The 27473-nt window shown below is 52.5% G+C and overlaps 1 protein-coding gene across 1 annotated transcript; it reads right to left on the minus strand.

The window, feature by feature from the left end:
- Window positions 1-251: 251 nt before the first annotated feature.
- On the minus strand, window positions 252-25885 carry FZR1 (fizzy and cell division cycle 20 related 1). The gene is made up of 14 exons (XM_074528693.1): window positions 25727-25885; window positions 13218-13357; window positions 12723-12848; window positions 12433-12496; window positions 11549-11676; window positions 11067-11149; window positions 10451-10634; window positions 10189-10254; window positions 9697-9799; window positions 7690-7874; window positions 6099-6332; window positions 5427-5531; window positions 4200-4292; window positions 252-3169 (listed from the first exon to the last, which is right to left on the minus strand). Exons 2-14 carry the CDS (start codon window positions 13284-13286, stop codon window positions 3128-3130), a joined length of 1482 nt encoding a protein of 493 aa, XP_074384794.1. The 5' UTR covers window positions 13287-13357; window positions 25727-25885; the 3' UTR covers window positions 252-3127.
- Between the last annotated feature and the right edge of the window lie 1588 nt (window positions 25886-27473).

Consider the following 27473-nt stretch of genomic DNA (forward strand, 5'->3'; position numbering starts at 1 on the left):
GCAACTGCCCCACACCAAGGCCAGGGACCCCTTTTCGTCCTTCCTGCCATGCCTGGGGCACAGGGCAGGGCAGGCAGGGTGGCCGTGCCCTTTCCCAGCAGCAGGAAAGCAAACAGCAGCAGGAAGCTGGGAGCAATAAACCAGGTGAGATCTGTGCCAAGAAAGCTGGTACCTGCACAGGTGGGGTGGGGACCCTGGGGAGTTGCTGCACCCTTTGCTGTGGAGAAGCAAAGTGGAGCCATGGAGACCAATCCCAGTAAATTCATAACCTGTTTAATGACAGTTCAATTGCTTTACATGAAGGTTACAGCGTGCTCCATGTTTGTTTTCCATCACATGACACCTGGGATACAACGATGCCACAGACTTTTGTCACACAGCTCTGGGAGGACCCTGTGCCCGAGCCAGTGCCCACGGATCACACACACCAACACATCACCTCGGCTCTGCCCTCTTCTCTCTTGAGCAGCAGGTGACAGTGACAGTAACACCCTGAGACACCTGCACACACCCACCTGCACACGGATACAACTGGGAGCCCCTGCCTGGCAGCGAGGCAGAGAAGGTGGCGGTACCGGGCTGACAGCGAGCTCAGGGTGAGCAGCCTGTTCCTGCCATGCTCTGCCACCAACCGTGTGGCCACAGAACAGCCCTGGCTGGCAATCACTAACCCTGGCCTGGCAATCACCAGCCCCCTGCCAAGTGCAGTAAGAGAAGCCACCACGAGCCAACCTCCTCCCAAGGCAGACAGAAAAGCAAGGCGTAGACACAGGATGCAGTTTGGGAGAGTCCTCGGCAAGAAGGGACAATAGTGGGGGACAGAGCAATGAGGAGCTACCCCTGCTGTGCAGCTGGGAGCACTGGGCAGTGGCTGCAGTGCCCAGCTGGCACTGCCCACCCCACAGCACTGCCACTCCCTCCAGCTTCTTGAGGAAGTTCCCCCATCACAGGGGGACAGGCAATTCCACTCCTGTGGAGTCCCAGGGCACTGGGGAACCCAAACACCACCACACTCACCATACACCCCAGCTGGGTGCCCTGCTCCAGAACGGGCTGAACCCTCCTGTGCACCCCCAGCCCAAGCACCTCCACCCTCGCAGAGGAGAAAAGCAGTGTGTCCTGGGAGTGTGCACAGTGCTATTTAGCAGGAGGCAATCCACAACAGGAAAACCCACAGCACAGCCACCAGCCTCCCCAGCCCCCCTGAACGGCCCTTTCCCCAGGTGATGACACCCACAACACACCATCTCTTCCTGCAGGTGACCCTTTACTTCAAACCCATTCCTCATTTGAATGATCCAACTTAATTTAACACCTCCTGGGTGCTCTGGGGTGCTCCCAACCCACGGTGATGTGGAACAGTGCCCACAAGTGGAACAAACAACACAAGACAGGCCCGGGGGTGACTTCAAACCATGCCTCACATCCCATGGCCAGAGCTACACTAAAGCAGTTGCACTCAAACAGTGTTTCAGAAACTCCATGGTAATTTCGTTTTGGTGGCAAGTGAGACTGTGAGATGACAAAGGGGCCTGTGGGCCTCGGAGCTGCCAGGGGGCTGCCAGCAGCAGCTCCTCACCAGTGGCTCCCAGTGTGCGTGACACAGGCACAGGCGTGGTGGCACACGTGGTCCAGGCTGTACTGGCCTTCTCACACCTTGGCTCACCCTAAGGATACTGGTGGGACTGGGGACAGACAATCATATTCCTACCACCTGGTTTTAGGGAAAGAAGGCAGAGCAGACAAAACAACAAAGGGAAAAAAAAGCAAGGGAAAGCATTACCTATGCAATCTACAGGGAGAAGACAAGTCTATATACACAGCCAGGGAATTGCACATGGGAACAGGAAGCAACGCTGGGAGGGGGCAGGAGGCAGGCAGGGCCTGGGCAGGCACAGACACAGGTCAGACGGAACAGGCTGTGCAGCCTGACAGCTTCTCTTAAATTAAAAGCACCACACACACACACACACACACAGAGCATTTGTGATACACCCCATGGGCTCCAACACCAGCCAGAACTCTCGTCCCACACAACCTAAAAACCCCAAACCACACGCCAAAACTCAACAGCAGGGCCCTGTGTGGGACTTGGAGATAACAAAAAAGCAACGCTGCAGCCCTGATTCAGGAGAACCTCTCTTCCAGCCAGAAGAGGCCCTGCTCACCCCAAAAATCATATCTTTAGCATTTATTTTTTTTCTCAAACACATCCCAACTGCTTTTGGCCTCATGGAGACTCCAGAGCAAGGCATCCACACAACAGCACCAAAGGAAGCTCCACATGCACAGGTGGTTGAGTGGGTTTCTTTTTTTATAAAGTCCTTGCTTCTGCTCTCTGGTAACTCCCAGGATCAGCCCAGAAGATGAAACAGCAACTGCAGAACTTCCCGAATCTGCTCCCTTAGAGGTGAAGCTTTTTCAAGTCTCCTCCAAAGTCTAGAGCCCCAAAGTGTATTTGTTCAGAGGCAGCTGTCAAGCATGCCCAAAAAAATCAAGCTGTCTTATGGAATGATCATGTCAAGTACTACAGTACCTGTCTGGGGAAAAAATGAAAAGAAAGGAAAATAGGCAGTTTTCCAGTTTCTTCCTGGAATGGGGATGCCAGGCTATGAACAAAGCCCTTAGATGCCCAGCCTGGAGCTGTGCCCCTCGCACCAGCTGTACCGGAGCAGCCTGGCTGGCTCCTGCCTCCAGAGATGGCACTCTGGGACACAGAGCAGCACGCCAAACCCCTTCCCACAGCAGCAAGGACAGGCTCCTCTCTCGCAGGAGGCACACCATGGCAGGGGGCATGGCCTCGGTCCAGTCTCAATGGTCCATGTCACACGAGTCCTGCCCAGCACCATCCCGACGGCCGGAGGACGCAGGGTTAACATTGCCCTTGTACCCGTTTCCCTTAATGAAGGATGAATCCAATAACCTTTGGCAGTTCCCTCCCCTCCCCACCCCGTCCCAAATACTGCCCAGCCCTGTGGGTCACAAGCACATATTTAATGAGCTGGGTCCTCCTGCAGTCCCACAGCTCTCCCTCCCCTTGGCTGGGCTCCGGAGGTCCATGCACGCCGAGGGAGTGGTCTGATCCTGGAATGTCAGGCTGTAGGTTCCCGGGGCACAGGGAGGGCGTTTATCGTATCCTGGTGAAGAGGTTGAGCACAGATACAGACTCCTGACAAGGGAACACAAAGCAGGGGGTAAATAGCTGTTACTCCACATGCTTCTGGGTTGGTTTGTTTTTAACCTGGTATCTCTAGCTCAGGGCATGACTCTAGCTCACAAATCAAAGTCCAACACCATAAATATTCCCATGGGTTTCTTCCAAACGGTTATATGTGCACAGCTGGTCAGAGTGCCATTCCCAGAGCGCTGCAGGCAGCTGTACCCCAGAGATGGCAAGAACTGGGGACCCCCAGGATCAATGCCAGCTTGCCCCAGTCCCTTTCTCCAAATCCCTCTGCCAGGGATCCAAGAAAGCTCTCAGAGCATCAGACACAATCTGCTTTTGGTGATGCCAAGGTGTCACTGGCAGAATCCATTATCCCATTTTCATCCAAACCCCCATTTTAAGCAGTTTTGTAAAGAGGCAGGGGATAATCATGGAATCACAGAATGGTTTGGGTCTCAAGGGGCCTTTAAGTTCATCTCCTTCCACCCTCTGCCATGGCTTGCTCCCAGCCCTGTCCAGCCTGGCCTTGGACACTGCCAGGGATCCAGGGGCAGCCCCAGCTGCTCTGGGAAACTTGTGCCAGGGCCTCTCCACCCTCGTGGGGAACAATTCTTTCCCAATATGCCATCTAACCCTGTCCTCTGGCACTGGGAAGCCATTTCCCCTTGTCCTGTCCCTCCAGGTCCTGTCCCAAGTCCCTCTCCAGCTCTCCTGGAGCCCCTTTAGGCACTAGAAGGAGCTGTAAGGTCTCCCTGGAACCTTCTCTTCTTCAGCAGGACACCCCCAGCTCTCCCAGCCTGCTGTCACCCGAGGGCTCAGCTGCTCTGCTCAGCAGCCCTGGACCAGCCTAGAGAGGGATGTTGTGTCACACCAGCCTTGGGCACAAAGGGCAACCTTTTACTTAAATCTCAGCAAAGCTGAATACTTTACTGCCCCAGCCCTTGATCTGCAGGAAGGGATCAGGGAGGAGGCAGCAGAGCAGAGCCAGTGTGGCCTGAGGTGCCCCAGGCAGCTGCCCCATGCCTGGCCTTACCTTTGTCGAGCGAGTTTTACTGAAGACGTTCCAGAAGCGTAAGGTTTCGTCTCCAGCTCCTGTGACAATGGCCTCCCCATCAGGGGACATTGCCTAAGGACAAGACAACAACCTTTAGCACCTGTCACATTTCAGAGGCTTGAAAACAAGACTTAGTTGGAATGCAGGAGAGATTTAATTGTCCTTCCTACTGGTGGTAGAAGCCAGCTACCTCCACTTCCAGGTGCCTCAGCAGCCTCAGGGGCAATTTGGGCCCCGGCACCTTATGGTGCAGCTGTGGAACCCATGGGGGGAGTGTTGTGGAAAGAATATTTGTGCTAAGAAATCCAAGCCATGTGTAACTGAGGCTGTTCCTGCCAGGATTATCAACCTGTCTGAAGGCAGGAAGATGATATGACTGGATTTTCTGGCTGTATTGGTTGCATACATTGGGATCTACGTCCCAAAACATTATCAGCATTTGTCAGCTCCACCATGAACTGCTGACACCCATGTAACAGTAACAGCAGATATGAGATGGATCAGGATTACCCACAACAAATGCTTAATTCCCTGGGCAGCAGTGATCAGTGAAGAGGTGTGAGAGTCTTCTGGGAGCAAGGAGAGAAGCTTGTGTTTCATAAAATCACAGAATCCCAGAATGCTTTGGGTTGGAAGGGACCTTAAAGCACACCTCATTCTGCTCCCTTCCACTGTCCCAGGCTGCTCCAAGCCCTGTCCAGCCTGGCCTTGGGCACTGCCAGGGATCCAGGGGCAGCCACAGCTGCTCTGGGCAATCTGTGCCAGGGCCTTCCCATCCTCACAGGAAGAACTTCTTCCCAATATCCTATCTAACCCTGCCCTGTGGGAGTCTGAAGCCATTCCCCCTTGTCTGCTATTCCAGATCTTTTTCCAAAGTCCCTCTACAGCTCTCCTGGAGCCTCTGAGGCACTGGAAGGTCTCCCTGGAGCCTTCTCCAGGCTCAGAAGTTTTCTTAGAAGAAAACTCAGATGTTTCCTCAGGAGAATTTGGCAGGCTTTACTATCATTAACAAAGCCTCACATTTCCATAGCAGCAAATCCAAGTGTCCCTTGCAGGCACAGAAATGTGTCAGAGTTTTGCACTGCTCATGGGGAGCGTTCACATTCCCGCCCAGGCAGCTTATGGTGCCACTGGCACTGCTGCTTTGGGTGCCAGCTGGGCACACCTCCAGCCAGGAGAGCAGCTGGAGCCACGGCCATCACTCACCAGGTACAGGACTCGGTAAGAGTGCCCTGTGAGCTTTGCTACTTGAGTTAGCGAGGGGTATTTCCAGACGAGGATCTGGTTCTGGGAGTATCCATGGGTGCTCACCTGAAAGGGGAGAGGGGAACATGTATCATACAATCATGCAATTGTTAAGGTTGGAAAAGACCTCCAAGATCATTGAGTCCAACAGTTTACAGACTACACCACTGCTCTGGGCAGCCCATTCCAGTGCCTGACTACCATGAAGAAATTTAAACCTCCCCTGGTGCAACTTGAGGCCATTTCCTCTTGTGCTTGTTACCTGGAAGAAGAGCCTGAATTCCACCTGGCTCCACCCTCCTGTCAGAGGAAGAGAAGGTGCCCCCTGAGTCTCTTTCTTTCCAGGCTGGATCCCCATAGCTGCTCCTCAATAGCCTTGTGCTCCAATAGCCCCTTCCCCAGCTCTGTTCCCTTCTCCGGACATGCTCCAGCCCCTCACTGTCTTTCTTGTTGTGAGGGGTCCAAAACTGACCCCAGCACCAGAGGTGCCTCAGCAGTGCCCAGAACAGGGGCTGCCCTGGTCCTGCTGGCCACACCCTGGTTGGTACAAACCGGGATTCCCTTGGCCTCCTTGCCCACCTGGGCACACCTGGCTCATGCTGCCCACGCTCCCCAGCACAGGGAAGGACTCACCAGCTCGTTGGCGTGTTTGGACCAGGCCAGGTTGCACACCTGGGAGCCGGTGTCGATGCACTGCAGGGGCTGCCCTGTCAGCGTGTTCCAGAAGCGGATGCAGCGGTCGGCCGTGCCTCCCCCTGAGGCCAGCAGCCCGTGCTGGTGTGGGGACCAGGCAATGGCCTTGACTGCTGCCAGGTGCTCTGTGTACTGCTGGACAGGACTCAGGCTGGAGTGATTCCAGACAAGGAGCTGGCAGAGAGAAGAGACATGATCAAACCTGTGCCTCAGTCCTTTGTCCACTACACCCACGAGGCACAGTGGGACTGACGAGGCCAGCTGGGCAACAAGCTGATTTCCCATAGCTCTGCTCAGACATGCACAGCTCCACTCTGCACTTCACAGAATCATGGAATGGCTTGGGTTGGTTCAAGCTCATTTAGTTCAAATCCCTGCCAAGGGCAGAGACACCCTTTATAGACCAGGCTGCTCTCAGCCCCATCCGACCTGGCCTTGAACACTTCCAGGGATGGGGCAGTCACACCCACCCTGACACCACACTCAGCTGAGGAGTGTCCTACCCCCAGGCCATGTGGCAGGAACAGGCCCTAAGATAAGGGAATAAATCTAAAGAAGCACTGACACTGAAGGGGGCCTCAGACCCTGCTGTTGTCTTTCTGGCTGTATCATTCCAGAACACATCCAGAAATCTGCTCAGCTCATTAGGAGTTATTCTGAGCAGGAGGAACTCGGTCCAACCATGCTGTCACACAGGCACTGGGCACATTCCCTACCTAGCAACCCGCTCCAAAGGGCTTGGAACCTGCTTTTTTGTGACAGATGCTTCTCCCATATGGTGCTCAGTGAGCTGCAAGCCTGTGCTCCAGGTATGAGAACTCACAGATCTCTACCTCAGCTTCCTGTGCATACAAACATTACTGCAACAAACGTGACCATACACTACCAAACAAAGCCAGGAAGGGCAGCTTAGCAGTGGCTTTGTTGAACTCAACCCCCTGAGCCAAGCTAGAGATTTAATTAGCTAAATACAGAAACAAAATTAAACTTGCCTTTCTCATTTTATTAGGAAGAGAAGACTGAGTAGAAGCTTAGCATGATTTATGTTTGGTCATGGTCCAACAACCAAAACAAAAGTCCTTTTCAGAGAGGCCAAACATCCTTAAAGAATCACTGAACCATTAAGGTTGGAAAAGACCTTTAAGATTGAGTCCAACCTTTGACCTAATCCCATCGTGCCCAGTAAACCATATTGCATATCCACTTGTTTTTTTAACACTTCCAGGAATGGCAACTCCCCCACTGCTCTGGGCAGCCTGTTCCAGTGCTTAACCACTCTTTCAGCAAAGAAATTTTTCCCTAAGCATAGAACCATACAATGGTTTGGACTGGAGGGGACATCAAAGCCCATCCAGTTCCATCCCCTGCAATGGGCAGGAACACCTTCAACTAGACCAGGTTGCTGCACATCCTGTCCAGCCTGGCCTTGAACACCTCCAATGATATAATAACGCCCAACCTGACAACATTTCCCCTCACCCTAGAAAGAAGGGGATGTGACATTTCCCATGACCCCCTGGAAGGAATGTACCTTATTATCGTTGCCTCCAGAGGCCAGGAGCTGGTGGTCCGTGGACCATTTGAGCCCACAGACCTCCTGCCTGTGTCCCTGGAGGCGGCGCTCCGACTGCAGGGGCGGCGTGCGGATGTCGCGCTGCAGGATCATCCTGTCCCGGCTCCCGGACGACAGCTGGTCCGCGTTCCACGCCAGGGCACCTGCACCAGCACAGAGCCTCAGAGGTGCCCCAGGAGCCACTGAGGCTGCAGAACACCTCTGAGGCCACCAAGTCCAGCCCTCAACTCAGCACCACTGTGACAGTGCTCACAGGGGCTCTTGGATGAGGGAAGAGATGAGGATCTGACTCCATATTTCAGAAGTTGATAAAGTTTTCTTTATTTCTAAGCAAGAGCCTGCTTTGCTTATTCCTGGTCACATCTCACAGCAGACTCCAGGGAGAGGGTATTCTCATGGGGGCACTGGCTTTGTGTCAAGGCTAAACCATGACATTTTTGGTTGGGACAGGAGACCTTTAAGATCGAGTCCAACCTTTGACTTAATCCCATCGTGCCCAGTAAACCATATTGCATATCCAACTTGATTTATTTTTTTATGATATATATTACATTAAAACTATACTAAAAGAATAGAAGAAAGGATTTCATCAGAAGGCTGGCTAAGAATAGAATAGCAAAGAATGAAAACAAAGGTTTGTTGCTCAGCTCTCTGTCCGAGCCAGCTGACTGTGATTGGCCATTAATTACAAACATCTAACATGGCCCAATCACAGATGCACCTGTTGCATTCCACAGCAGCAGATAATCTTCGTTTGCATTTTGTTCCTGAGGCCTCCCAACTTGCCAGAAGGAAAAATCCTACGGAAAGGATTTTCCATAAAAGATATCTGTGACACACCAGCGCCACATTCACCACCAAACCATGTCCTTGAGTGCCACATCCCCATGACTTTTAAACACTTTTCAGGCATGATCACTTCACCACTGCCTGAGGCAGCCAGTTCCCATGATTTGTAACCCTTTCTGCGAAGAAATGTTCCCAATATCTAATCTTAACCTCCTCTAGCACACGTTGAGGGCACACCCTCTCATCCCTGCGAGCACAGCCCAACCCCCACCTGGCTCCACCCTCCTGTCAGGAGCTGTGCAGAGCCACAAGGTCCCCCTGAGCCTCCTCTTCTCCATATTGAGCCCCTCCAGCTCCCTCAGTTGCTTCTGGTGCTTCAGTCTCTTCCCCAGCTCTGTTTCCTTCTATGGACATGCTCCAGGCCCCTCAAAGTCTTTCTTGTTGTGAGAGATCTAAAACTGACTCCAGGATTCAATGGGGGACCTCAGCAGGGCTCAGCACAGAGGGATGGTCACTGCCCTGGTCCTGCTGGCCACATTATCAAGTCCAACCTTTCCAGTCCTGCAGCAGTTGGTAAGCAAAATGCAGCCATCAGAGCTGCCAGGGTTAAAAAAAAAACCCTAACAAACCTCAAAGCACTCCTTACAGACCTCCCTCACATCCACTCTCTGGAGTCCTAAGATCAGGGCACAAATAGAGGTTCCCTGAACAAACTGACTGCAGGTATTATCAACCTCACTTCACAGTGCAGTAAAGCACAGAAACATCTTGGAATGTGCATGGATTTCCCAAATCTCGCCCCAGAGCTTAGATTCACAACATCTCTGAGCAGAAAAAAACAGCCCTCCAAAAAAGGGAACTGGAAATCTCAGTATGAAGCTGCCAGCAGAGCTGAAACTGGAAGTCAGCAGCAGTGAAAAGATGTTGTAACCAAACCCAAAAAGCCTCAAGCAAGGAGGAAACACCTGCTGCACCACCCAACCACCATCACACCGAGATCAGAACACCAGTTATGAGATATTACTTTGAACCTGCTCAAGAGGACAACAGGGGATAAATATCAATCCTGGTACTCTGAGTTCTCTATTTCCAGCAGATGCCTGGATAACAACGCATCAGGCATCTTCCATCAGGAAGAAGTGACCCCTCAGAACCCTCTGCTTCCCCACTCCTTACCAACTCTGGCTGTGTGTCCCTCCAGCATGGAGAGCTTCTTTCCTGCAGCTGCATCCCAGATCTGTACAAAGCCCTTGTGAGTGCCAACGGCCACCAAGTTTCCCTGCACAAACAGAGAGCCAGGATCAGCACAGCCAGGAAGCACAGGCAGAAAACTGAAAGTTGAGGAGAAGACTTGACATAAATCCCACAAGATGGAAAGCATCCAGAGTTCTTCCATTTGACATGTTTTTCCCTACTGAGAGGCCCAAGCAGCCTGTCTGGAATATATTTATTGTAACATTTTATTGTCAAGAGCTGAAGAAGCAAACTGGCTCCTTCTCCCTCCCACTCCTCTTAGCAACGCCTGGAGAACCTCAAGACACAAGAGGCTGCTCTCCATCCCCTCCCTTTTAGCAGAGAAAAACCAGCTCAGGGAGCTAACTCCAGCTATGGTGACAATGCCTATGTGCCCCATGTGTCAGCTGTCCCTGGTGACAGTGTCATACTGACCCGCTCTGACCAGCCCACGGAGGTCACGGAGTCGCCTTCCACAGAGAGGTCGCACAGCCGCGTCACCTTCAGAGAGAGGAACGGGGTAAGGAACGTGGCTTTGTCACACTGGCTGTCCCACAAACCACAGCTGTGCTCGGGATGGAGTGTGACAAGTGCTGAAGCCCTCACACAGCACATTCCACAGCCCTGAATGTGGAAAAACCCTGGAAAAACCCTACATCAAGGGGCAATTCAATCTGCAGACACTCATGACCATTACCTGACTCGTACAAGCACTCCACAGGTAAACACAAGTCCCAAGGCCAACACTGAGGACGTTAAGAGAGGACCAGTCCACCAGGTTCAGGTAGAAGTCATCCTGCAGCTCTGGGGCATCCAGCACTTTGAAAGGAATCTTGGAGATTTTCCGAGTTGGTTTTCGAGGTGATCTTAGCAGCTTCTGACTGTTTACAAAAACAGATAAAAAAACAACTACAGGAATCTGCACATCACAGCAGATGGGAGGCACAGGTGCAGCCACTCTTTATAGAGCAGTCTGAAGTTTCTATAGAAATGCAGACACAAAAAGGCTGCACAACCCTTTTTCAGTAGCAAGACTGGAAGGAATTAGGTTCTGCTCCTACAAAGGAGCTATGAAGCAGAAAGGTAAACTGATTACTGAGAGCTGACCAAGACATGCCAAACACATAGACAGGGTGGGCACCTGAAGACATTCTCAGAACTTGACTGTTTTATTTACTATCTCTCCAGATTTCCAAACCAAATTCACATTTATTTTAGAGCTTTAGGCAGAAGTCCTAGAGAACCTCACTGAACCCTCTGTCCCCTCTATCCCAGCCCTTCCCTTCTTTTAGTTTGCAGAGGATCAGTGTTACCTTTTGTTGCTGACAGGAGACAGGGAATAGGGTGAGACCTCGTTGCCATCATCCGGGCTGGAGCGTTTTGTGCTGAGTGAGTACTGCATAAAGAAACACCTCGTGAGGACCCTGCTATGCCAGAGGCCTGGGGCATCACTCCCAACATGCACTGGTGCCAAGCTAATTCCAACACCCAGTTTTTCCTTTCCCATGTGCTCCAAAACCATACAAAACCCCTCAGCAACACTCCAAGTCCAAAAGCCTGATTTGGCCACTCACCACGCTGCCCAAAAGCCTGGCTCACACAGCTCTCCTGCCAGCACAAACACAGGAAGCACACTGCTTGCTGCACACTCAGGCTCCCTTTGCAGGCCACCACATTTGCTCTCAACAGTTTATCTCAGCCAAGCCCCAACACCAACTCACTGCATGAGCAGCCTGGCAGAGCCCTGTGCCCCACACACAACCCCCACTGGTGCTAATGCAAGTAACCAACTCACAGTGAAGAGAGATTTCTTCTCTGGGGTGGATGGCTGCAGCCTCCTGTCCTCTGTCTGGGGGTCCTGCACCTTCTCAATCCCTGCTCCCAGGAGTTCATTCTTCAGCAAGGCAGAGTAGGCAAGGCCATCTGTAAACCCAAACAGGCACAGAGCAGAGAGCTCAGAGCAGGAATAGCAGGGAGTATCAGGATCATGTGTGCCTGACCTGGAGAAGGGAAGGCTCCAGGGAGACCTTAGAGCTCCTTCCAGTGCCTAAAGGAGCTCCAGGAGAGCTGGAGAGAGACTTGGGACAGGACCTGGAGGGACAGGACAAGGGGGAATTGTTTCCCACTGCCAGAGGGCAGGGATGCATGGGATATTGGGCAGGAATTGTTCCCTGGCAGGGTGGCAGGCCCTGGCACAGGTGCCCAGAGCAGCTGGGGCTGCCCCTGGATCCCTGGCAGTGCCCAAGGCCAGGCTGGGCAGGGCTTGGAGCATCTGGGACAGTGGAAGGTGTCCCTGCCATGGCAGGGGGTGGAAGGAGAGAGGCTTTAAGGTCCCTTCCAACCCAAACCAGTCTGGGATTCTACAACTTGTACTCTCACAGAGTCTCTTAATAAGCCTGGGGCCCTCATTTAGAATCAAGATTAGTAGCAAGTTTCACCTCCTTCCACTCCATCAGGAAAGTCATTTCATGACACAATAAACCAAGGCATAGACTCAGCCTCTTGTATCCAGACACCAATCAAAAGCAGTGAGCTGGTACTCACTGATGATGTGGGCATTTCCCAAAACACCAGCATGAGTTTTGGCATAAGCATGAGAGTGCCAGTATGGCCTTAACCTCCCCAGCAGTTTGCACTCAGAGCTCTGGGCACTGCCAAGCAGTAGAAGGGTGATCTCACCTTTGCCAGTGTCTGATGTAGCATCCTTTGCTTTTCTGTTTTGGCTTGGTGATTTTTCATTTTCCTGAAATGGAGAAACATGCCATCACCATAGAGAAACCTGAGGGTATATATGGTGGAATAGCAACTGCAGGGAGCATGGGGTTTGAGGCACACACTCAGTGGAACTCTGCTGGGGCAGCAGAAGAGCACGGTGCAGAAGGTAAGCAGAGCAATCATGTCAGCCAAAACAAAAGGTACCACTCCCTTGGTTCCAAGGCTGAGCTGTAGGAGAAGGGAGCAAAACTTACATTTATTCTGTGGAAGTTGATGCTCCAGTTGGCCCCAGCTCTTGAGGGAATGAATCTGTCACCATGCTTACTAGGAGAAGACATTGGAGAATTGGAAGGTGTCAAGGTTCTTCTTATCTCTGCTACCTGAATTAAAGAAAAAAAGACACTGACCTTACCCTTGTCAAGCCCCAGAGTTGGTTAGTTTGTTAGGCCTCAATTTTTTATGTTACACCTGTAGTTGCTGAGGTTATGTATGAAAAAGGTATTACTGAACTCCACAAAAACAGCTTCACCCCTTTTTGCAACCTGAACTGAGGTCATGTATTCAAAAGCTCTCTTAAAGTGAAGCTATTTGGGTATTCATAGAACAGCTGAGGAGTTCACACCTGCTCACAACCCAACAAAAGACTGTGGTTTGCTTTGAGGAGGTGCCAGGTCTTTCAAAAGCTCCAGGAAAACAGTCACAAGTGAGACAGACAATATAACAGTGAGCCTGAGCCCATGTGTACTCACACAAGGCATTGTGTTCTCGTTCTGTATGTTGATTTGCCGTAGGAGACGTCTCTCATAGTCCTGATCCATGGTGGGAATGGCTGCAGAGATCAGCCGGCTCAGGAATTTCTGTTTGTCAAGTCCAAGCAGTAACTAGTGTGCTGCAACAGACAGGAGAGAACAACAAAATGTTACACTCCTCCCTGCTGAAACAGCCTCTCCAAAGCCTCCTAAGCCTGTTCTTTAAACTTGAGACCACTTTTCCTATTCAGAGCATTGGTGCCAAACTTGTGTGACACTGAAGAATGCAGGCAGCCAGTATTTTGTGTCTGACAGGACCTCACCCCACCTGGAGCAGGGACTGCCCTGGGCCCTGAAGCAGAGTTTGGCAATCCTTCACAACAGGGGCATGAAGATTCCAGGAACCTGCAGCCTGTCCTGTCCAGGCACTGGCACCAGCTGCACAGAGAGGTGTGGCTGTCCCATTCATAACAGTGTTCAAGGCCAGGTTGGATGGGCTTGGAGCAACCTGGTGTACTGAAGGTGTTCCTGCCCATGGCAGGGGGTGGAATGAGATGGGCTTTAAGGTAATTTCCAGTGGGATTCTGTGATCCCACTGCTCAGGTCAGGGACACAGGAGCAGTGCTGGAGGTGGGATGCTTTTAGCCATGTCAGAAGTACTGCAGACTTTTAACACCACCCACTGGAGGAACACACTAGGCACACTAGGGATCTAGTAGTCCCAGTGAACATTCCATGTCTGATGTCTGCACTATCCCAAATCCTCCTCGTGGCTGGCACAAAGCTTGCTCACTCATACAGCTATACAGTCTAGAAGCAACATTAACATCATTTAAGCACATATTTTAAGCATATATTTTAGGACAGGACTGCTTCATAGCTGAGATTTGCCAGGTAAATTAACATGTGCATCAATAAAAAATAGATGAGCTGACACTTGTGTGAGAATACACAGTCCCAACCCTTGCCAAGCCCCAAGGGCAGAGAGCAGCACCCCCAGGGTCCAGCCTTACCCATCACACACCTTGTGTGCCCTATCCACAGCTGACATGGGCACAAAACACCAGAGGAGACATCAAGTTGGTCTTTCAACCCAAGATAAACATATCCAAAGGCAAAGGTACACCTAACACATAAGCAAATTCCCACAACACACAGGTATCTGGAGGCTGTGCAGAACAAAAAGGGATTTTCATTCCTGTTATTGCATAAACATTTATGGCACCTGGCCAGAGTCCCAGCTGCACAAATGGAGGCGCCTCGAGATATAAACTTGTGGTAGAATCCCCGAGGCACCTGCACACAAAGCTGGGCTGGGAGGAGCTGCACAGTGACCCACTCAGGACAGCCCTGCACTGCCCCACTCAGGACAGCCCTGCACTGCCCCACTCAGGACAGCCCTGCATTGCCCCACCCAGGGACAGCCCTGCACTGCCCCACTCAGGACAGCCCTGCATTGCCCCACCCAGGGACAGCCCTGCACTGCCCCACTCAGAGACAGCCCTGCACTGCTCCCACTCAGGACAGCCCTGCACTGCTCCCACTCAGGACAGCCCTGCACTGCCCCACTCACTCAGGACAGCCCTGCACAGTGACCCACTTAGGGACAGCCCTGCACTGCCCCACTCAGGGACAGCCCTGCACTGCCCCACTCAGGGACAGCCCTGCACTGCTCCCACTCAGGACAGCCCTGCACTGCTCCCACTCACTCAGGGACAGCCCTGCACTGCCCACTCAGGACAGCCCTGCACTGCCCCACTCAGGGACAGCCCTGCACTGCCCCACTCAGGGACAGCCCTGCACGGCCCCACTCAGGACAGCCCTGCACAGTGCCCCACTCAGGACAGCCCTGCACAGTGCCCCACTCAGGACAGCCCTGCACTGTCCCACTCAGGACAGCCCTGCACAGTGCCCCACTCAGGACAGCCCTGCACTGTCCCACTCAGGGACAGCCCTGCACTGTCCCACTCAGGGACAGCCCTGCACTGCCCCACTCAGGACAGCCCTGCACTGCCCCACTCATTCAGGGACAGCCCTGCACTGCCCCACTCAGGACAGCCCTGCACAGTGACCCACTCAGGGACAGCCCTGCATTGCTCCACTCACTCAGGGACAGCCCTGCACTGCCCCACTCAGGACAGCCCTGCACTGCTCCCACTCAGGACAGCCCTGCACTGCCCCACTCAGGACAGCCCTGCACTGCTCCCACTCAGGACAGCCCTGCACTGCCCCATTCAGGGACAGCCCTGCACTGCCCCACTCATTCAGGGACAGCCCTGCACTGCCCCACTCAGGACAGCCCCACTCCCCAGGAGCCACAGACCTGCCCAGGGCTTATCAGTTAAACACTGGGGTGAGTCACCAAGCTGCCAGGGGTGCAGCAGTACACGCTGCAGTTCAGGTAAATGTGATGAACTTTTACAATATTCTGTGAAATAAGCTTGAAAACAAGGCAAAGCACACAGACTCCACACTGCAGAGCTGATGGCCCTGCACCTCAAAGTTACAGGAAATGGGGTGATATCAAGGTGGTGACCACTGGGGTTCCACAGGGCTCCACCTTAGGGCCAGCTCTCTCAAATATCTTTGTAGGTGACTTGGGGGCAGGACTGGAAGGTCCTGAGTGGGTTTGCTCGGGAGGAAGTGCTGACATTCTCAAGGGCAGAGAGGCCACACAGAGTGACCCTGACAAATGTGAGGAGTGGGCAGCCCCCAGCCGTGTGGTGTTTAACAAGGCAAGTGTTGGATCCAGCCCTGGGATGGGGCAGCCCTGGGTGCAGGGACAGACCGGGGATGAGAGGCTGGAGAGCAGCGCCCTGGGAAGGGCCCTGGGGGTCCTGGTCAGTGCAAGCTGGATCTGAGTCCCTGCTGGGTCCTGGCAGCCCCAAGGGCCACCCTGTGCTGGGGGCACCAGGCCCAGGGAGGGATTGTCCCACTCTGCTCTGCCCTGGGGCAGCCTCAGCTCCAGTGCTGGGGGCACTTTGGGCACCACGGGATCAGAAGGACCCAGAGCTGTTGGAGAGTGCCCAGAGGAGGGACACGGAGCTGGGGAAGGGCTGAGGAGCAGCTGAGGGCACTTGGCTGGTTCAGCTGCAGCCCAGGAGACTGAGGGGAGGCTCCTCGGGGGCTGCAGCTCCTCCCCAGGGCAGGCACAGGGGCAGGGGCTGAGCTCTGCTCTGGCACAGGGACAGGAGCCCAGCAAGGGCTGCAGCTGTGCCAGGCCTTGGCATGGAGCTCAGGGCAAGGTTCTGCCCCCCGAGGCTGCTGGGCACTGCCCAGGCTGCCCAGGGAATGGTGCCAAGGCTGCCAGAGCTGCAGGAGATCCCAGGGCTGCTCAGGGTGGGGGTGTTGGGGTGGCTGGGCAGGGACAGGGCTGGATCAATGATCCCTGAGGGTCCCTACCAGCTCAGGAGATCCTGTGGTTCTTTGAGCTATGCCATTTTTCAGTACCAAAACTTGGACTTTTCACAAATGCTAAAGTGCTTTTCTTCCTTAACATTAAGCATGCCAACACTTTTACAGGAGCATCCCTGAAATAGACAGTGCCAAGCTGGTTCTGATCACACCTGCTTACCTCTACCACCTCCTCCCCCAAGCTTTTCTCTTTTTTAATTTAACACATTACTCCCATATGTTCTTTCAGCGTCAAAACTGGAGAAAGCTCCCAAATTTAACAGAGCTCAGCTTCCACCAAGCGAAGCAGAGTCAGAGACGACATAATTGCAGTGAAAAGTTAGAAAAGTCTGTGATGCTATTAATAAAGCAGATTTAGAAAATAAAAATTAGTGCATGCCATATCAAACACTGTCCCTCGTTATGAAGTTTACTTACCACCACCCTCACCGACCCACAAGCTACCAAATGTGTGTCTCAAATGAAACAGTTGAACAAAATGCCCCCTCCCCCCTTTTCTTTTTTTGGGGTGTTGTTGTTTTAACACCATGAGTAAGAGAGCTCAGCCTGCAGAACCCACACGAGGAGCGTGATCAGCCAGGGAACACCACACATTTGAAGTGTCCTCTCAAAATGGCTCAGCACAGCATTCGTGAGATCCAGATCCAGTTACACAGCAAAGAGACATTTTAAATTCTGCATCTGAAACACATTTGACTGTCAAGCTTTCCAGTTCCCATCTGCCCAAATTTCACCTACAACTTTCACTGAGAAACACAGCACAGATTGTTCAACAGAGAGACTGCAGAGGCAGAACACAGCAGTGAAGGTTCAGCACCTGAACAGTGAGATGTTTTTACCCTAAAACCTGTGCCACTAACAAGGCCAGGGAGCAAGCAGCACCTCTGGTTTGTGGGATGCTCTTGCTGTCTCTAAATGTGTCCATGGGAAGTGAGTCCATTTCCCCCAAATCAGGTACAAAAGGCTTTGCCAGAAGGACTTGGGGTGAGAGCTGCTGGGCATGAGCTGGTGTGTGCCCAGGCGGGCACGGAGCCAATGACCCATGGCTGGTATGAGGCACAGTGTGGCCAGCAGGAGCAGGGCAGTGACCATCCCGTGTGCAGGGCACTGCTGAGGCCCCACTCACACCCTGGGGACAGTTCTGAGCCTCTCACAAGAGGGATGGAGCATGTCTGGAGAAGAATGGAGCTGGGGAAGGGGCTGCAGCACCAGGAACAGCTGAAGGGAAGTTCAGCTTGGAGAAAAAGGAGGTTCAGGGGAGACCTTCCTGCTCTCCACAACTCCCTGACAGCAGCCAGGTGGGGTCAGGCGCTGCTCCCAGGGAACAAGGGACAGGACAGCAGGGAACAGCCTCAAGCTGTGCTAGGGGAGGTTTAGGTGGGGCATCAGGAGGAATTTCTTCATGGAAAGCATGATCCAAACACGGGCACAGGCTGCCCAGGGCAGTGGTGGAATCCCCTGCAGGGACTCAACAGCTGTGTGCATGTGGCACTTGGGGACCCGGCTTAGGGGTGGCCTTGGCAGTGCTGAGGGGATGCTTTGAGTTGATGTTAGAGGCCTTTTCCAAACGGAATGATTCTGCAAGCCAATCATATGTGGGTTTGAAGTTCCCTTTAAGTTGAAGAAATAAAAGATCTTGAGGAGCTACATGTGTTACAAATTCTTCAGACACCATTTTGTCACTAATTCTGCAGTTTATGCTTGGAGAAGAAAGGTGGGATTTGGTGGAAGGGTTTGGATTTCGTGAGAAGAATCTGTATTCTGACTTTATGTTTGTCATGCACCTTCTGTCCTGTCTCTGAATTGGCTGCATTCTCTCACAGCTCATTACCTTCAGAACAACACTTACAGGCAAAGTTACAGTGCTGAACAAGTGCCTTTTGTTCTTTTTATTGACCCAACCTTCATGCATTCAAACACAAAAGTGTTTTTTCTTGGTATGGCATGTTTTTAATAAGCCAGCATGCAGAACACCAGGCCTGGCAGGGAAACAAGGGCAGTAATTTTGCAAAATTATTTCTGTGGTTTGAGGCAGGCTGCACCTGCTTGGATTCTCCAGCACACACTGAGGGAGGTGTAAGAGATGCAGGTTGGTTCTGTCAATTTAGACATGCTCTGCTCAAGCAGTTCAAGAGCTGGATGATTCCTGACCCTTTTTTATTCCAGAAATTGTTCGTCTGCCTTCTCTTCTGGAAGGTATTTGGGTGGGTAAGTGTTTAACACAAGAAGGGCTGATGAAAGTGAGAGACTTGGAATACCAAAGACAGGATGTAAATGTAGATGTAAAACTGAATATATTTCCTAATTTACACAGGGCCAAAGAGGAGGGGTAAAGGATGCCTTGGTAACTTAAATACCATCAATGTTATGTTGATGCTTTATTTTGAACCATCTCAAGTCTGAAAAGTGTTGCCTGGAGCTTTTCTTACTAGTAAGTCCTAAATAGACCCCAAATTTATAGTCAGCAGGTGCCTACCCACACCCAGAGATGCTGCCTGCTCTTTGGGCCTGTATTAAATGGCAGAGGTTTTAAGGTAAAAACACATCACTACTCAGGGGCTGGATGTTTCCAAGCTCTCTGGAGCAGCCCCATCATTTGCTAAGGACAAAACTACACAAGTACTTAGTCCTCCGAGTTATGACCAGCAGGCTCAAAATCAAACCTGGATGTCCTGCTTCCCCAAATCCAAAATATTCATCTTCATTTGATTTGACTAAACCAAATCACAGTACTTGCAAATCAGTAAGGCAAAGCCCTCAGCTGGCAGCAGAAGTGGCAGTTCCTCTATCCCTGGCAGCCTCCTCATGCCAGCTCCAGGATCTGACCACGTCACACAAAAAACCTAACTTGGCCCCAAAGGGTTGATGGGTCTGGCTGGTTTAGAAGGCATCTCCTCCTCCTCAGCCTGGAGTACTGCACACTATTACCAGTTATAGATCCCTTTACAGGCTTTCGAACAAGCAGTAAGGGAAAAGAGTTAAAAAATACCACCACCACCAAAAGCCAGGCCATAGGTTTAAGCTGTGTAACAATCAAGACTATCAGGAATGCATTCATGCCAAGGCTTCACAGGACAGCCTCAGGGAATGAGCAAAATAAAAATACTCTGTGCTTGGCCAAGCTCAGGCAGAGCTTGTCCACATTTAACCCACAGGAACATTACACCAACAAAGCACACCTTTGAGGAACTGGCCTCCTTCCAAATCAGCAACAGCACCAAAAGTTAAAGTTGTGTGTTTTACCAATATTTAGCTTTTTAAAGTTACAAGGATATAATTTGTTACCCAGAAATTTACCAGGGCAAAGTGTGAGAAGCATTTATTTAATCAGCCATTTACCCCCATGCAATGGGAGCAGCTACAGCTTTATTTCAAAACAAACTACAACTTTTACTGCCTTGCCCTCATCAAAGAAGCACATTCACAGCTTTGTATGACAGAGATCACACTAATGACAAGTAAAAATTACTCAGTGTTATGGTATCAGATGGGATCTTCACCATTAGCTCTCACACTCCTGAAGATGCAACACTCCACCAAAATCCAGGATGCTGGACCATGGCAAGAGCCATCACACCACAGCAGCATTCTTCAGAGCATAGGATGTAGATGACTGCTCTTCACTGAAGATCCTGCAAAATTCCACGTTTTTCTGCCTTTCCAAAGCATCTTGCTGAGCACTCAAACACCTTCATGCACTCACTGCCCTCAGCCTTACAGTGCCCCTGCTCCAGAAGCACCAACCCTTAGTGACCAGCAACACACACAAACTGAACTGCAGCTTCATTTGAAAGCAGAGGGTTCAAGGGCAGAGCCAGAACACTGACTGCATCTCCTGCCTGCACTCAGGCACCCAGTCTGGAACAGAAGTACAGAAGCTGGAGATGTAAGTGAAATGCACAGTGATCCGTGCCTCCCTTCACTTCCCACGGCAGAAAACATCTCTCCTTCCTCACAGAAAATATTCCCCCTTCCTCACAGGCACAGGCCCAACCTGCAATCCAGATCAGAGGTGACAAACATTTGACCTTCTGTACCTCCACCTGCACTCACAGACAAGCTTCAAGGCTTCCCATGGCCCTCCATGACAACCTCAGAAGCTCAGGTAAAGCTTCACCTCCACCATCCCAAAGTGATGCACAATCCCACCACAATGACAGAGAAACTCTGACTAGCACACCACAAAAATTTAGGGCACTCTGCTGGCCGAAGATGCAGGAAGCCTGCAGGAGTCAAGGATGCAATGCTCATGACACAGAGCTCTGCCTGTGGCCTGGACTGTCACGAGCCAGCAGAAACTCGGGGTTGTAAGACCTTCAGGAAACAGCAAAATCTGTCTTTGGAAGGGCCTTTAGCAAAGATAAACACTGGCAGCACTAATCACAGAATCCCAGAATGGTTTGGGCTTGAAGGCACCTTAAATTTCATCTTCTTTCACCCCCTGCCATAGCAGGGACACCTCCCACTGTCCCAGGCTGCTCCCAGCCCTGCCCAGCCTGGCCTTGGGCACTGCCAGGGATCCAGGGGCAGCCCCAGCTGCTCTGGGCACCTGTGCCAGGGCCTGCCCACCCTCACAAGGAACAATTTCTTCCTAATGTCTAATAAATCTTCTCAATGCACCATTACAAACCCAAGAGGTTTTCACCAGGATTTTTGTATACACAACAGTTGCTCTTAAATGCAAGTGCTCCTCGAAGAGGCCACTCCAGAAAGCCCACCAGGAACATGACTCTTGCTGCTCCTCACACAGATGATGCTCAGGTATCACCATTGCTTTCAGCACAGATATTTTTTTCTAAATCCCTTTTTTTTCACAGCTAAAGGAAAATTAAAAAGTGAAGATGATAGTCAAGTCTATACTCCACAGACCAGGCTATTTTCAACCTTTCAACTAAAACACAAATACAAGTGATGGCAACTACAGTAATCAGCAGCTGCCCCACCAGTGCAGCCATACAGCAGCCAGGCCCCTCACTGAGGGGTTCCAAATTTGCCCCAGCCAGTTTTTAATAAGTCAGGAGAATTATAGGGTTGCTATTTTACCTTCATAAATGACGTTTTCATTCAATACACATCCCACTGCAGCTTACCATTGTCTCTTGGCAGCGCAGAGCTCATCCAAGCAGACATGACAACCACGCACTCAGCAGGGGATTTCTCAGAAAATCACCACTATTAAGCCTCTTTTTTATTGCTTGCAGGTGGTGATTATTTCACCTTTTCACCATGATGCTTTGTAAATAAGAGGGACACACTTGTTCCCAGGGAATACAAAATACAGCACGAAGCCCTCAGCAGCACAGGAAGCCTTGCTCTGGGAAACAAAGCACAACACACGGGGTCACTTCGATGGCACCTCTTGCCCGTGGGCCAAAAGGCCCCTAATTAACAGGAAGTCTCCTTAAAGAGCTTTATCTGCTACAAAAGCAAAACAAACAGGAGGCAGCAGCAGGAACACTCCTGTTTTAGATGCAGTAATTGGCCAAGGCACCTGGTGAAGCAGCACCTGCAGCCCTGGCTGTGCTGGCTGGGGATGCTGCAGGGGCTGGGGTGAAGAGCAGGCTCAGCTCCAGCAGGTCTGGCCTGAGAAACACCAAGTGCTGAGCGAGTTCTGCTGCTCCCATGTGCCAATGGAAGAGGCTCCTGCTGGTCCCCCTGTGCTGAGGCAGCACAGCCCAGAGCCCCATCCCTTCTGCAGGGGCTGGGGGCTCATTCCCTGCACTGGGGAAAGGGCTGGGTGTGATTTCCCCAAGGTACTTCTTGCCAAGGAAAGGACATGTATAAATCTTACAATGTTCTGCTTTGAGATTTCATGTCAGTCCAGGACATAGGCAGTGCCATGAGGCAGGGCCCGATCAAACCCCACAGCTGTCTCCACACTGCCCGGCCCCCAGAACTCCCCTTGGATACAGGAGCTGAGCTCTGGTAGTTGCTGGCCTCCAGAGGGCCAGTTAAAGCCACAGCACTTCTGCTCCCACCTCACCTGGAGGCAGTTTTCCCCACACAAACATGTTTTGTACAAGTCACTGGACAGACAGGAGAAACAAAGGTTCTGCTTTCAACCAGTATATAATGACACCTATTTTGGTAATCACCTAGAAGACATTGACTTATTTAATTATTCTGTGTAGATTCAAAGAATCATTTAGGCTGGAAAAGCCCATCTAAGACCAGAACCCAACTGTTCCCCCAGCACTGTCAAGGCCACCACTAACCATGGCCCAGGTGCCAGATCCACATGTCTGGTAAATCCCTGCAGGAATGGGGACTCCAGCACTGCCCTGCATATCCCAGAGTTACAGGGAATCACAGGGTGGGACAGGTTGGAAGGAACACAGAGATCATCTGGTCCCACCTCCCTGCTTAAACAGGGTCATCCCTGAACACATGGCACAGGATTGTATCCAGACACTTCTGGAATATCTCCAGTGAGGGAGACTGCACTCCTTCCCTGGCAGCCTGTTCCAGTGCTCAGTCACTGCACAGGGAAGTTCTTCCTCAAATTCAGGTGGAATTTCCTGGCTATGAGTTCCTGCCCCTTCCTCTTGTGCCATTGCTGGGCCCCACGGAGCAGAGCCTGCTCTCTGCCCTGAGCCCTCCCTGCAGGCACTGAGAGAGGATGAGGGCTGAGGTCCCCTCTCAAGGCTGAACAGACACAGCTCACTGAGCCTTTCCTGAAGAGAGAGATGCCCCAGTCCCTTCAGCATCTCTGCAGCATTCACTGGAGGAACTCCACATCCCTCGTGTCCAGAACTGGACACAGCACTCCAGATTTGCCTCAGCAGGATCAGCTCCCTGGCACTGCCCTTCCCAGTGCACAGCAGCATCTCCCTGGCCCTGGCACACATGGCTGCCCAGGAACAGCCTGCAGTTCACAGCACACCCAGGGCTCTCTGCAGCTGCCCCAGCTGCACTGGGGTCACTCCTCCCCCGGTGAGGATCCTGCACCTGCCCTTGCTGAAGTTCTGACAGCTCCTTCCTGCCCTGCCCTCCAGCCTGTCCAGGCCCCTCTGCAGGGCTGCACAGCTTGGGGGGACTGGCCACTGCTCCTGCTCTGTCAGCGGCTCAGGAGGCACCAACCCCTTCATCCAACCACTGATGGACGAGTTAAACAACACTGGGCACAGGACTGAACCTGGGGGCTGATAAAAAGGAAGTGGGGATGGACAGAGTGAAGTACTTGGATCTTAGGGAAGTTTTAAAATAAATTTTTACATGTCAGTCACTCCAGACTCACTTATGAGCAGAAAAAAGGACAAGAAAAGGCTACAGAGTCTGCATTTTATAACAACTTACAGAACATTCACGGCTTTTTGTTTGCTTCAGTTTAGTAGTTTCTATTCTCTGTCTAAGCACATTTTTGATATGGCTACTGACTTTAATAACATTCAGTTTTCCTTCAAAAAAATCCACAGAAGACTGTTGTCCAGTTATCTTGTACTTCCCAGTGGGTAAAGACAGCCGAAAGCAGCAGTTTTATAGATACATGCTCTGGTAAGGCTTCCAGTAAAGGAGAAGTCAGTGCTCCATAAGCAAAGATTAAAAATTCCCCAGCAGCCCTGTCCACAGAGCTTCACTGAAAGGTCAGGCATCCAAACCTCTGCTTCATCAGAACACCTAAAGTACTAAAGGTGCAACGGTGCCCTGGACAAACTACAAACATAAACCACAGAATTTACAAAACATCACAGCCTCAGTCAACAGCCCCACAAAACTCTGCTTCTGTATTATAATAATACAACCAAAATCAGACTAACATGAGATTACAGAATCCCAGAATGGTTTGGGCTTGAAGGCACCTTAAACCTCATCTCATTCCATCCCTGCCATGGCAGGGACACCTCCCACTGTCCCAGGCTGCTCCCAGCCCTGCCCAGCCTGGCCTTCGGCACTGCCAGGGATCCAGGGGCAGCCCCAGCTGCTCTGGGCACCCCGTGCCAGGGCCTGCCCACCCTGCCAGGGAACAATTCCTGCCCAATTTCCCATCTAACCCTGCCTTCTGTAAGTGGGAAGCCATTCCCTCTTCTCCTGTCCCTCCAGGCTCTTGTACAGAGTCTCTCCATCTTTTTTGTCGGCTCCTTCAGGTTCTAGAAGTCTGCAGTGAGGCTTTGTTGCACACAGCACAACTGCTCTCTGAGGAGCATTCAGCACAAAATACTGGGGTGTTATCATTAAATACATGCAGGAAGAATCAGCACCTCACAAGAATATGAGCACAAAGCCTTCAAGAGAGCTACAAATCAAGAGAAAACAATCCTCCATGCCATGAACCCAACACCTTCCCGAGGTGACGCCAATGTGACCTGACAAAACCTCCCTGCCCCAGCAGAACCTTCTCACCACCTGAGGACCCTCAGCTCAGGCTGATCCTGCACACAAATCCCACGTGCAAAATGTCACCAACAGGTTACAAACACCCTGATGAAACCCACAGCGATAACGAGCTCCCCCAGACCCCAGAGCCATCGGGTGGGCAGGGGCACATCCACCGAGCTGTAGTAAACAACAGACTGCTGGCCGAAGTTTCTGCTGCTGCTTGGCAGCTCCACGCCTCTGAAATCTCTGTTACCGTTTGTGTTATCAACTTGATCAAGAACCCAGAGTTAATCCAGGCTCCGTTTTTTGCGTCTTTCCCCAGCGGGCGAGGACACACGGACGGAGCGAAGGGCTCACACCGCGAGTTCCCAGGTGCTTTGCACAGCCCGGCCCCGGCTGCAGGTGCGGGATGCCCGTTACCAAACACACCGGAGCGTTGGGGCTCACCGGCCCCGCTGTGACGGGGCACAGCCCGCCTGGGCCCGCAGGAACCGGCACGGACCGGGCCCATCCCCGGCCGCAACGGGCGGGGAGGGAGAAGCGAGGCTGCTCAGTCACCGGCTGCCAAGGGACAGAAGGAAGGAGAAAGGGACTAAAGGAGGCAAGGCAGACCCAGCCCCGCCCGGCCTGGCACGGCCCGGCCCCTCCGCACAGCCCGGCCCAGCCCACAGGCCCGAGCCCCCGGGGGAAAGTGCGGCGGCCAAGCCTGCCGCAGGCCCCCCGCCTCGCCGTGCCGTGCCATGCTCCGCACCGTGCCCCGGGCGCTGCCCCGGCCGTACCTGCTCCGGTGCCGGTGCCACCAGCCGGCCCGGCCCGGCCCAGCTCCGCCTCCTCCGTCAGCACCCGCCGGCCCCGCCGCTGCACAACATGGCGGCCGCCCCCGCCCCCGCGCGGGGCACGACGGGAGCGCGCCCCGCCCGCCGCTTCGAACACACACAGGAAGCGGCGGCGCGCGGCGCCATGGCAACGGCCCCGCTGACGTCACCGCCGGGACATGACGTCATGGCCGGCCCCGGCGTCTGTGTGTCTGTCCCGGGAGGGCACCGGGCCCGCACTGCTGAGGCTCTGAGGGGCCCTTGGAGTCCTTAAGGAGGCCTTTGGGGGCAGCTCTTGGGCCTTGGAGGGTTCCTTCGGTCGCTGGGTGTGTGTTTGTGTGTGTGTGGGTTCTTGGGTGCTTGAGGGAATTCTCTTGGTCCTGGAGGGGCTCTTAGGAGCGCGTCTGGATCCCGGGAAGGGAGTCACCGTGTCCCTGAGGGGCTCCCTGAGTCCTTAACGGGGTGCTTGGGTCTTTGGGGGGCTCCTTAGTGGGAGTTTCTTGGTCCCTGCAGGGGTTCTTGGGTCTCTGGAGAAGGGTCTTGGATCCTTAAGGAGTCTCTTGGGTTCTGGGGGTTGTTCCTGGTCCCTCCAAAGGGTGTGGGATTCCTGTGCCCCCCCAGAGATTGTCTATGACTCAGTGTAGGACCCCCCCAGGACCCCGCAGAGTGGCCGTGCCTCCCCCATTCCTGCTCTCTGGTCCCCATTGCCCTTGCCAGAGAGGTGTGGGGTGAGTGGGGGAAGCCAGCTGTGTGTCCAACCCCTCCTGGGAGGGCACTGGGGCAGGGGTGGCTGCTCAGCCCCACATGGCCTGGGAGGAGCTGGGGCAGGTGCTGCAGGAGGACTCTCGGCCCTGTGCCCTTCTCAGAGCAGCTGGAACCCCCCAGTTCCTGCCCATGCCCACAGAGGGGGCCCGGAGTGCCTGTGGGGGTGTCATGGTTTGAGCCTGGCACAGAGCCAGTGCCCCCATGAAAAGGCCTCACCCTGGTGTCTGCTGTGAGATGTGACCAGGAATAAGCAAAACAGGCTCCAACTTAAACATAAATAACACTTTATTACCTAAAACTACAGGAAAAAATAGGAAAGACTATAAGGAAAAGAAAAAAAAATTGAAAACCTTACAAAAACCACTTTTCCTCCTCCCCACTCCCTGACTTTCCCAATCCAATACATTCTCTCAAAAATACCAACTGCCCAGCCTTGGCCCCACACGTTAGTATACTCAAACTGCAGTTCATGGAGAGGAAAAGGAGTCCTTCTTGTTCCATAGGCTTTTCCTGGAAACAGTGAAATCCCAGATGCTTCTTTGTCACTTTGGCACCGCCCGGAAAGTCCATTTCTGCCGCTTGTGACATGTTCCTTCCATGCTCAGTGCTCTCACCACTGAGACATGGCCAGAGCTGCTTTTAGGGTGGTCTTTCAAGGATGCCTTGTCTCACTCCAAAAAGGCACAGTCTCTGCTTTTGGGACAACTGTCCCCCCCATATATTTCCAACCCCCTGGGGCCGGGGGGTCCTCACAAATGAACCCTCCTGGTTTTGAGGCACTGCCTCCCCCTAAATGCAGTCTGTGTCACAGGAACAACTGAGTCCATGGCTACAAGAAAACGTCCAGCCCAAAGGCCACTCCAAATCATCTCTCCCCATCCAATCATCTCCACAAACTCCGGGCCGAGGTCCTTATCTCATATCATCTCTCATCTCCCTTCTTATT

This window comes from Zonotrichia albicollis, chromosome 29 (assembly GCF_047830755.1).
Source record: "Zonotrichia albicollis isolate bZonAlb1 chromosome 29, bZonAlb1.hap1, whole genome shotgun sequence".
Classification (NCBI taxonomy): domain Eukaryota; kingdom Metazoa; phylum Chordata; class Aves; order Passeriformes; family Passerellidae; genus Zonotrichia; species Zonotrichia albicollis.

Bases quoted from the DNA above. Each gene is read 5' to 3' on its own strand.
- FZR1 (XM_074528693.1), bottom strand. From the start codon at position 13,286: ATGGATCAGGACTATGAGAGACGTCTCCTACGGCAAATCAACATACAG. The intron at 11,677-12,432 runs GTGAGATCACCC...TTGGGTTTACAG, and splicing joins TACATCAGACACTGGCAAAG to ATGGCCTTGCCTACTCTGCC. The intron at 11,150-11,548 runs GTGAGTTGGTTA...TTCTTTATGCAG, and splicing joins AGAAGAAATCTCTCTTCACT to TACTCACTCAGCACAAAACG.